The 10,721-nt window shown below is 45.5% G+C and overlaps 1 protein-coding gene across 1 annotated transcript; it reads right to left on the reverse strand.

The window, feature by feature from the left end:
* Positions 1–8,026: 8,026 nt before the first annotated feature.
* Positions 8,027–10,283, reverse strand: AF067063 (cDNA sequence AF067063). The gene is made up of 2 exons (NM_001001449.3): positions 10,126–10,283; positions 8,027–8,754 (listed from the first exon to the last, which is right to left on the reverse strand). The coding sequence occupies exon 2, from the start codon at positions 8,722–8,724 to the stop codon at positions 8,233–8,235; it is 492 nt and encodes a 163-aa protein (NP_001001449.1). The 5' UTR covers positions 8,725–8,754; positions 10,126–10,283; the 3' UTR covers positions 8,027–8,232.
* Positions 10,284–10,721: the final 438 nt, after the last annotated feature.

Genomic DNA, 10,721 nt, shown 5'->3' on the forward strand with positions numbered 1-10,721 from the left:
ATTTAGTTTGCTCCACGGTTTCACCCAGAGAGCAGAGACAGCCATATCTCTCAGTTCAAGGTCAGCGTGGTCTACATGATGAATTCAAGCCAAGACTATGAACACACAGACCTTGTTTTAAAATACCAGAGTGATGGGGTAGAGAAGCAGGCTGTAATAACAGGCTAGAATAGGACCTGAAGAATGCATATATTCACTGTCATCTACTTCCTCAGACTAGGCCCTACTTCCAGATAATATCGTCTTAGTAAGAATCTATCCAGGGACTGATTCATCCATTGGATCAGAGTTCTCAAAATCTAATTGTCTAAGGGAATGGCACCAATGACCACTCAGATTGGTCTTTATTAATCATTTAAGTGCTTCTCCACACAGCAGGGTTGACAATTGAAATTAACCTTTACATGGCACAATTCTGCTCAAGTCCTAGAGAAATTATCTCACAAAGTCTTAAGGGACAATTACCTGTGAAGGCAGTGCCTTTGACAAACGGGGTGCCCACTGTGGAACACAGGAGAAGGAGGGTGTATGGGAGGTCCACCAGAGGCCAACGTGCACAGAGGGAGGTAGCAGACGAAATGTGCGTAGGAAGATTTTAAAATTGCAAATGGAGAGAAAGGTCTGAATAAAATCAGATGCATATCTTCATGTCTTTTATTGCACCTCTTCTGTGAATTAAAAATAACAATAGGCATGGTGGCATGCGCCTTTAATCTCAGCACACAAGAGGCAGAGGCAGGAAGATCTCTGTGAGTTTAAGATCAGCCCATTGCTTTTCAGGACAACCATGGCTACATAAAGAAACCCCATGCCATACATACATACATACATACATACATACATGCATATGAATATACATAATGTGAACATACACGTATACATGCATGTATGCATGCATACATGGTCTGGAGAGATGGTTTAACAGTTAAGAGTACTGACTAAGCTTCCAGACAACCTAGATTCAGTTGCTAGCACCCACATGATAGTTCACAATCACCTGTAATTCCAGTTCCACAGGATCTGAAGTCTACTACTTTTGGCCTCCTCAGGCAATGGGCATGCATGTGGTACAGAATTTCATGGAGGAACAAACATCTATCCACAAAAAATTAATAAAATAAAAACTACATACAAAAATCAGTCACATAACACTAAGTGATATAAAAAATGCACCTTTAAAAAATACTAAGATGGGGGCTGGAGAAATGGTCCAGCAGTTAAGAACACTGGTTGTTCTTCCACAGGTCCTGAGTTCAATTCCCAGAACCCACATGGTGGCTAACAACCATCTGTAATGGGATCCGATGCCCACTTTTGGCACTGAGACATGCATGCAGATGGAGCACTCATATACATGAAATACCCAAATCTTAAGAGGAGGAAGAGAAGGAGGATGAGAAGGAGGAAGAGAAGGAAAAGGAGAAAGAGAAGGAGGAGGGAAAGGAGTAGGAAGAGGAGGAGGAGGAGGAAGAGCTTCTCTGACCAAGGTTGAGAGCAGCACACTGGAGGCCTCAACACTGTTCTTATCACCATAGTTATTGCTGGGCAGTGGTAACCCACACCATTAATCCAACCACTCCAGAGGCAGAGGCAGGCAGATCTGAGTTGAAGGCCAGCATGGTTTACAGATGGAGTTCTAGGACAGCCAGGATTACATAGATAAACCCTGTGTCAAAAGAGGGGAGGTGGCTAGAGAAATAGCTCAGCCAGTAAAAGCACTGACTGCTCTTCCAGAGGTCCTGAGTTCAATTCCCAGCAACCACATAGTGGCTCAAAACCATCTGTAATGGGATCTGGTGCCCTCTTCTGGTGTGTCTGAAGACAGCTACAGTGTACTCAAACATAAAAAAAAAGGTGGGGGAGGTGTCAAGATAGTGCAAAAATTACTATGGGTAGTATTGCAATAGCTAATCTAATTAGATTTAAAATATACAAATCATAGCAAATTTGAATGCTTCTTTAGTGCAAGGAATCTAGATCTAGAGTCCAACAACTACTAGTTCACTGGACTCTTCTCCATCAACATAATTACTGCTATGTGTGTTTCCTGTGCATTTCTCCATTCTAAGAAATCTGCGTGATGCCTTACCATAGCATTCAATTCTCACCTTGATAGGATAAGCTCTGAACCCATTTGCTACGTGAAGAATTGTTAATCTCCACATAGTTGGACTTTGGCATCTGCTGTCACCTCCAGCAGAACACTACTTATAAAAGTAGCTTTGGGTCTGGGGAGCATCAACTACTAAACTCTGCTGCTTGGTTGGGAAGTAGAAGCCATGTCTTTGGTTGCATCACCCTTGGAAAAGCTGCCTGGAAGGAAGGACTACTCAGAGCCCCACTGTAGGCAGCCGGGTGCCTAAAAGATGGCGCCAGCCTCCAGTACAAGTCACCCGTAAACAATGCTACTGGGCAGGCGCTAGCCCGAATCTGGCGCCAACCCCTCCCGAGCGGGTGCATGTACATTAAAGTGCCGGCAGACTGACCAATCCCAGGAGGACACATAGCTCTCCCCAGTGCTGGGGTGTAGATAAGCAGTCCTCCCTGGGTTTCCCTGGTTCCCATAGCATCGAGGTGTTCCTGAAATAAAGAAGGCTGTTGAGAAGAATCCGACCGTGTTGCGTTTTTCTTGCTGGACGAGGTGAGTGCAACACCCCACTTGCCACCAGACATGACCCCAGAACAGGCATGGGCCTGGACAATGGATAATTTCGAGGCCCTGAGCAATCACTCCTGCCAGCACCCCTGGTTCTGTGGACCTGGGAACCCCATCATAGTCACACTGCTGGGTGGAGCTGCATTTGGAGATGAGAGGGGACAGAAACACTGTAGAGAGCCACACATTGAGGATCCAAGAATTGAAACTGCAGAGAGCCTTTAGGGATTCAAGAAGTAGGAGCCACTTACAGAAGGGCTCAATGGGCTCTGAACCAGCCAGAAGATGGCAGTGCCAACAGCAGTGGAGACATGCTTGTCCCAGGTGAATTCTGGAGCCAAGGGGGGCTCCCAGAAATGACTAAAACAGAGTCTTACATGAGAGAGGAACCAGGAAAGGAAAGACAAGCAAGCAATGTGGATAGCATACACAATGGCATCCTTCAATCTATTCCATGGGAGGAGCCAGAGAGTCAAAGGGGGTAGGTAGGCAGGAAATTCAGCTCTTACTCCCCTTGGGACCTTCTCTTTGTTCCCACAATCCTATTAGAGTCTCACAAGACAATGTAGCAGGTCTAGTCTCAGCATGGCCATGGCTCAGTGACCAGGCTGGAGGAGTCCTGAGCTTAGCTGCCCTGGATCAAAACAATCAGTCCTAGTTACTGGAGAGGCTGTCCTTCTGATCTGAGATACTCAAGCAATATCTAAGCCAAACATCTCTCCAAACGCAACTCCAACACAACATTTTTACAGATCAGGTATTCACTGCAATAAAGCAATGAAAAATAGACCAGGTTTGTTTATTATCTACCCCATCTCCATGGACTCCAAACTGAAAACCTTCTATTTGTTTAAATTTCTACTGAACAAAATATTGCAATGTCCAGAAATCAATCAAGGCTGGTATATAGAGAGAAGCTGAACTATGAGATTCAAGATAATCCATATTTGACCTTACTACTTGTGATGGTTTGTATATTCTTGGACCAGGGAGTGGCACCATCTGGAGTTGTGGCCTGGTTGGAATAGGTGTGTCACTGTGGGTGTGGGCTTAAGACTCTCATCCTAGTTGCCTGGAAGTCAGTCTTCTACTAGCAGACATAGAACTCTCAGCTCTGTTTGTGCCATGCTTGCTTGGATACTGCCATGATCCTACCTTGATGATAATGGACTGAAACTCTGAACCTGTAAGCCAGCTCCAATTAAATGTTGTTTTTTTTATAAGACTTGCCTTGGTCATGGTGTCTGTTCACATCAATAAAACCCTAGCTAAGACAGAAGTTGGTACTGGGAGTTGGGTATTGCTGTGATAGGCCTGACCACGCTTTTATTTGAAAGAACGTGGATTTTGGGACTTTGGATTTTGAAAGCAGTGGAATGCTTTAAATGGGACTCAATGGGTCATCCTAGTAGGAACATGGAAGACTTTGTTGCTGGGAGTAATTTGAACTGTGTTGACCTGGCCCAAGAGATTTCAAAGGAGAAGAATTTCAGAATGTGTCATAAAGACTGTTTTTGTGGTATTTTGGTGAAGAATGTACCTACTTTTTGCCCTTGCCTGAAAAGTCTGCCTGAGGCTAAGGTGAAGAGACTCAGATTAATTGCATTGACAAAGGAAGTTTCAAAAAAGCTCAGCAGAGACTTTGTTCTCTGGTTAAGTCTTATGAAGAGAGGTTTGAATAAGCATAGCAAGCTTAGAAAGGAAAAATATAAAATATGTGGTTCTAGTATTAAAGGGGTACCAGGAAGTGAAATGGAGCAAAATCCTGTGTTCTAGGAGATAACAGATTAAAGGAGTGGGACGTTGGGGCAAGATCCTACCCAGCTAAATTTAGATCCAGGCATGGTGGTCATACCTTTAATCCCAGGAGACAGGCATGCTGATATCTTCGTTCAAGGCCAATCTACAGAGCAAGACCCAGGATAGCCAAGCTTAGGTAGTGAAGGATTTGGAAAACAGAAAGCCAGTGACAATGTAATAGTACAAGTGGGTCATGTTCTAATTCCTGCAAGCAGCAGAACTCGGCAGCTTCAGCCATGTGGCTCTGGCTCTAGAGTTAAGAATGGAAGGGACTACTGGGACAATTGATGCTGGTTAGCTGGAGCTAAGGAATTAGCAGTGATTAAGAAGAGGCCAGCATCACTGAGGTGAAATCTTCTGGGAAGTGTTTTCTGGGAGCACAAAGAAGCTGTGTTCCAGAGATACCCAAGGTTGTACCTCATGCTGCAGCTGGACTTGGTAATGTGTAAGAATCACCCAGGTGGTACTGGTTTTGAAGGCATGAAGGTGTCATGAAGAAAAGCTGAGGCTTGGCACTGTGAGAGGTCATGGAAGGACATTGGAGAAGGTATAGCCTCAGCTGCAATTGATGGCCCAGGACTGAAGGGATCATGCAAAGGATTTGAGGCTTGGCACCATGAAGAGAGCCGATGAGAGGCTATTGGTAAAGCCTAGTTGGAGTGGAACACCCGAGTGTATTGGAGATGTCAGTACCATGGGATGATCACCAAGAACAGCAGCCTTAGTGGAGTGGATCAAACTGAGCTTAGAGTGCTACAGAGGGCAGAGCTGGAAAAGTGATGCCAGCCCTTAGGAGGAGTCCAAAAGATCAAGTGGAATCCCAGACACTGAAACAAGGAGCTGTAACATTGAAATTGCCTTGGAGACACAAAGATGTTAAAGATGCCAGAGCCATGGGATACATGTTGAGGAAAGCTGCTAACAGGGAGTGGAACCAGCCGAGGAGAAAACAGTTTGTTGCAGTCAACAAAGATGAAAAAGGAGTGGAGATCTGAAGACTGCTTCGACATCATCCATGGAGATGCAGAGTTTAGAGTTTGGCCAGCTGGTTTCCTGCCTTGCTTTGGGGATTACAGTTAATTAGTTGGATGAATCTCAGAAGAGACCTTGAACTTTGAACTTTTAACATTGCTGAGACTGCTATAGACTATGAGGACTTTGAAAGTTGGACTAAATGCATTTTGCATTATGCTATGTTTAAGTATGGCCCCCATAGACTCATGTTTTTGAACAAGTCTATGAGGGCCAGGGAGTGGAATGTGATGGTTTGTATATTCTTGGACCAGGGAGTGGCACCATCTGGAGTTGTGGCCTGGTTGGAATAGGTGTGTCACTGTGGGTGTGGGCTTAAGACTCTCATCCTAGTTGCCTGGAAGTCAGTCTTCTACTAGCAGACATAGAACTCTCAGCTCTGTTTGTGCCATGCTTGCTTGGATACTGCCATGATCCTACCTTGATGATAATGGACTGAAACTCTGAACCTGTAAGCCAGCTCCAATTAAATGTTGTTTTTTAATAAGACTTGCCTTGGTCATGGTGTCTGTTCACATCAGTAAAACCCTAACTAAGACACTACCAAATTATTTTTCATCATTTTTATACTAGAAACAGAAGTTCTGCAAGAATGCCTGATATTTTCTATTGTTGATGAAGTATTGAAGCATTCTTCTCCCAGGACTGTTCTTAACAGAAGAAATTATGGGGGCTGTCATTCTCTCAGTGAATCCAAGACATTGAGTCTTCCCATCTTTATTGAAAGGTTCAGGTGAATTAATGAAAATGTTAAAAACTCAAAGGAAAAAGGTGCTGGGCAGTATTTCTTTACAGTGCTATACTGGCTGGGTTTGTGTGTTAACTCACATAGCTGGAGTTATCACAGAGAAAGGAGCATCCCTTGAAGAAATGTCTCCATGAGATCCAGCTGTAAGGCATTTTCTCAATTAGTGATCAAGGGGGAAGGGCCCATTGTGGGTGGTGCCATCTCTGGGCTGGCAGTCCTGGGTTCTCTAAGGGGGCATGCTGAGCAAGCTAGGGGAAGCAATCTAATAAGCAGCACCCCTTCAGGGCCTCTGCATCTCCTCCCTCCAGGTTCCTGCCTTGTGTGAGTTCCAGCCCTGACTTCCTTGTGGAAGTGTAAGCTGAATAAACCCTTTCCTCTCCAATTTGCTTCTTGGTCATGGTGGTTCATCACAGCAAGAGAAATTCTGATTAAGACAAATGCTTATTTTCTACACGGACTCCTTGAAAAATGAAGTTTGAAGAACAAACTTGAAGACTGTTCTCCATGATACTTCAGTGTCCTTTTCACACTGATATCTATGTGACACTCTCTAGCCTGGTGCATAACTTACCTCACAGGTTAGGTAGGTCTTGCTGGGGGAAAAAAAGAGAACACTTAAAATTCCTGGGAATACTGAAATGGTAAAACTGCAACCCAAAGTCCAATAAAGTAGAAAAACACTGTCTTAGATTCATTCACACAAGATGTTGACCATGCTTGAGCACTAGTACCCACATTCTCAGCATGGTGTAGACCCATCCATGACTCCTTTCCCCCTTATCTCCCTCCATCCCTGCCTTCCTTCATTTATATATTCCTCCCTTACTTCTTCTCACTGGTTAGCCCTGTCTATCCTAGAATTCTCTGTGTAAATCAGGTTACTCTAAACTCACAGGGAACCACCTGCCTGAGTGAACATGCCTACCTCAGATCCATTTCCAACTGAGAGGCTAGACTTTCTGGAAGACCAACAGCTGAGGTAAGGTTTATAAATTGTGAAGCTCTTCCACGACTGGAAGCACATAAAAGTCACCCTCTCAAGGCCACGTGGCTGGGTCTTCTGTGTCAGGGCTAGCACTGCTGTGACCTTCCAGCATAGCCAGTCCTGTTTCTGCAGTTGAGTTCACTTGTGATGCAGAAATTTGCTCTGGAAATTGCTAAAAGTAGTAAGATTCTCCTGTGCAGATGTGCTGGCACAGGCCTCTAATTCCCATAATAGAGAGGCAAGGCAAAGTGAATCGGAGTTCAGGGCTAGCCTAGTGTACACAGAGAGTGCAGAACAGCTAAGCTACTGAGAACCAGTGTCTCAAAGGAAAAAAAAGGTACAAACAAACAAACACCCCTGGGATGTTGTATGCACCTGAAGGACCCAAGACATCCGAGTTTCCCCTGGGACAAAGGGAGATGTGTCTGGAGAGCTGCACACTTAATATGGTTTTAATAATCTTCCCTGGCACTCCTGACACCTGGAGAATCATAGGGGTAAGTGGAAGTGGCAGGTGTCCCCTAGATTAATTTGGAGAGGAAACATCTGGGTAGACCTGTCATCATCCATGGTGATTCAGCATAAGGTTTTCCCAAAGAGCTTAGGCTTGCTCCCTGTTGGTTATCTTATGGCACAGCACATATGAGATCCAGGATGGCTAAGGTCCCCTAAGGACTTCCCTTACAACAAACCAACGGTAACCAACGGTAACCAACGGTAGGAAACAGTAGAGCATCCTCATCTGTGTCAATTCCACCCTTCATTTTTTCCCTGGGGCCATATCAAGAAGAACACAAATTTATTTAGCTTTTTAACACTTTTATTAAGAAAGCTGTAACAAACAAACAAACAAACAACATCCAGATGGCTGAAGACACAATTGCCTTTGGATGTGAGAGAGGCAGGGGTGTGTCTCTCTGTAATAGCAGGAGCTGACCGAGGATCCCCTCATTGCAAGTCTTAGCAGGCATCAGGGCTCCTGGGCTCCACACAGAGTTCTGGGTGGCTTTCTCACTTCTTCTGGCCAAAAGCCCTTTGAAGCCATAAGCAGCAGCCTAGGTGCTTGGGACTGTCAGAAGCGGGATCCTGGTCAGGGCAGTCTCCACCATCACAGGTCTCAAGTTCCAGCCCTTTCTCCCTGAGCAAGCTTGGCAAGGGTTGGTCTGGCTCCTCTGTATCTTTGTCATTGTCCATATCTCCTGGGAACACTTGTGGCCCCCTCTGACTCTCAATCTGGAAGACCTCTGTGCCCTTCTTCATGGCACAATTCAATCCGGAGTGGTATCTCAAGCAGTCCCAGCTTTCAAGTACACAGGGAAGGTAGTATGGTTCCCAATCAACAATCCAGTCATCCTCATGGCAGTGGTTTGGCTCTCCACAGAAACACTGTGGCTCAGACCTGGAATATCGTGGTCTCAGGGCTGGCAATTCTTGTGAAGTCTGCAGTGCATGCTCTTCGGAATGTGATGTATCTTGGACAAGACAGGGACAGAACCGCTTCATTGCCTTGGCTTCACCAAAGTCCTTGACTTTCTGATTCAGAGAAGACTCCAGTTAGTTAATTATACTTCTTGGCACTGCCCAACCCTTACACTGTGGGAAGCTCAGTTTTAAACCCACAACCCTAGCAGCTCCTTTCATTGCCTAAGGAGGCAAGATTCTGCCCAGTCTGGTGGTGCAAGCCTTTAGTCCAAGCACCTAAGGGAAAGAAACACATCTCGGAACAGAGACACAGTCAGGCGCATCTCTGAGTTTAAACCACTGTGGTCTCAGACCTAGTTTCAGGACAGCTAGGGCTACACAGGAAAGCCTAGTCTCAAGAAACAAATCAAGCAAACAAAAAAGGAGTGAAGCTTCTTGTGGGACCGTGAGAGCAGCCTGTTTTCTGGTTGAGCTAGGTTTAAACCCCAGAGACGCAGCAGAATAACTCTGCAAGGGATGGAAGACCTGTTTGCCATGTTCCCAGACACTAGGCTCCTGAAAGGAGGCCTCAGCTCCATAATTCTGTGGCCTTCAGTCAAGTAGGGCAATGCTCCAAACTCCTGGTATTCTGTCTGGACTCCCCCCCCCTCCCCCCCCCCCGTTACCTGGCAACAGCCATGCAGGCCTGGCCCACTATAAAAGGGGCTGTTTGCCCCCTCTTCGTCTCTTGCTCTTACTCTCTTACTCTTGCTTCCTTGCTCCCCCTCTCTCCTTGTGGCCATGGCTGGCCTTTGCTTCTTTAATCTCTCCCTCTCTCTGCCTTTCTACAATATAGGCCTTAAAACCATGGACTGTCTCTTCTCACCCAGATCTGCTCTGCTGGAACAATGTAGCAGATCTTCCTCTAAGGAACTGCTCATCTAATCTCTCCCAGGAAGCCTCTCATCTCCCAGATCACCTCCACCAACAAAGCAAGACAAGGACGCTCTTCCTTTCTGGACCCAGTCGGAGCTCTCTTCTCCTGTCCTTTTCCCATCCGCCCCAGGCCAGAGCCTGCCCGTGGGCCCCCACTACATTCTCAGCTCTTTTGAGATATCTAGCGGCATCTGCAGTGTCTAAGAGCCTGAGAATCTGTTGGTCTCAGACCCCCAAGCCAGCTCCAGGAAGTTCCCCAGGGACCCCAGACTGCACTCTTCCATCCCCGGAGCAGGGTCTAGTAGCTCCTCACAGCCCGACGCTCACCCAGAGGGTTAGTATGGGCCGGACACCATACTAACCGACAGCTTCTCAAAGTAAGATACTATCACTCCGGATTCAGTTGTCTAGAGTTAAGCATTATAGATGATCGATTAGACAGGCAATGGAGAAAGTACTAAGGGGACAGAAAATCTATTTGGGGTGCTTGGTTTAGAGAGAAAAGGATCAAATAGAATGACCTCTCACTCTCTCTTTCTTAGAAGGTGGTTTATTAACATGACTTACAGGTTGCAGTCGAGCTTATTCCACACCAGCTGAATTTGAAGAAAAGTCCAAGAATCCAGAAGTTCTCACTCACTGAGGCTGGATGTCTCAATTGGTTATCAGTAGAAGATGGAATCACAGACCAGCTTGCTCTAGTACCCTCAAACTAATAGACTTGCTAGCTAGGAGAGAGCAAACAGGCAAAGTGAAAACTTTCCTCCTCTGTGTTCTTATATAGACCTCCAGCTGAAGGTGTGGTCAGAATTAAAGGTGTGTGTTCCAGATTCAATGTCTGGATTAAAGCTCAGAGTTTTATGCTGGGTGTGGTGGCTCACACCTTTAATTCCAGCACTACAGAATTAAGCAAGTTGATCTCTGTTAGTAGCCTGGTCTACAAAGTGAGTTCTAGGACAGCCAGGGGTACTATAGACAAACCCTCTCTTATAACAACAATCACAATCACAAAGATATGTTGCTTTCTTGCTCCAGATCCAAATTAAAGGGCTGTGTCTTTCAAACCCAAAAAGATCTGCATTAAAGGCAAGTTTTCCTAACTTAAAAACACTGATTACATTCTTTAAATTAAGCAAAAAATCCTTGCAGGTGTGTCCTTAAAC

The sequence above is a fragment of the Mus musculus genome, chromosome 13 (assembly GCF_000001635.26).
Source record: "Mus musculus strain C57BL/6J chromosome 13, GRCm38.p6 C57BL/6J".
Lineage (NCBI taxonomy): Eukaryota > Metazoa > Chordata > Mammalia > Rodentia > Muridae > Mus > Mus musculus.

Bases quoted from the DNA above. Each gene is read 5' to 3' on its own strand.
- AF067063 (NM_001001449.3), bottom strand. From the start codon at position 8,724: ATGAAGCGGTTCTGTCCCTGTCTTGTCCAAGATACATCACATTCCGAA.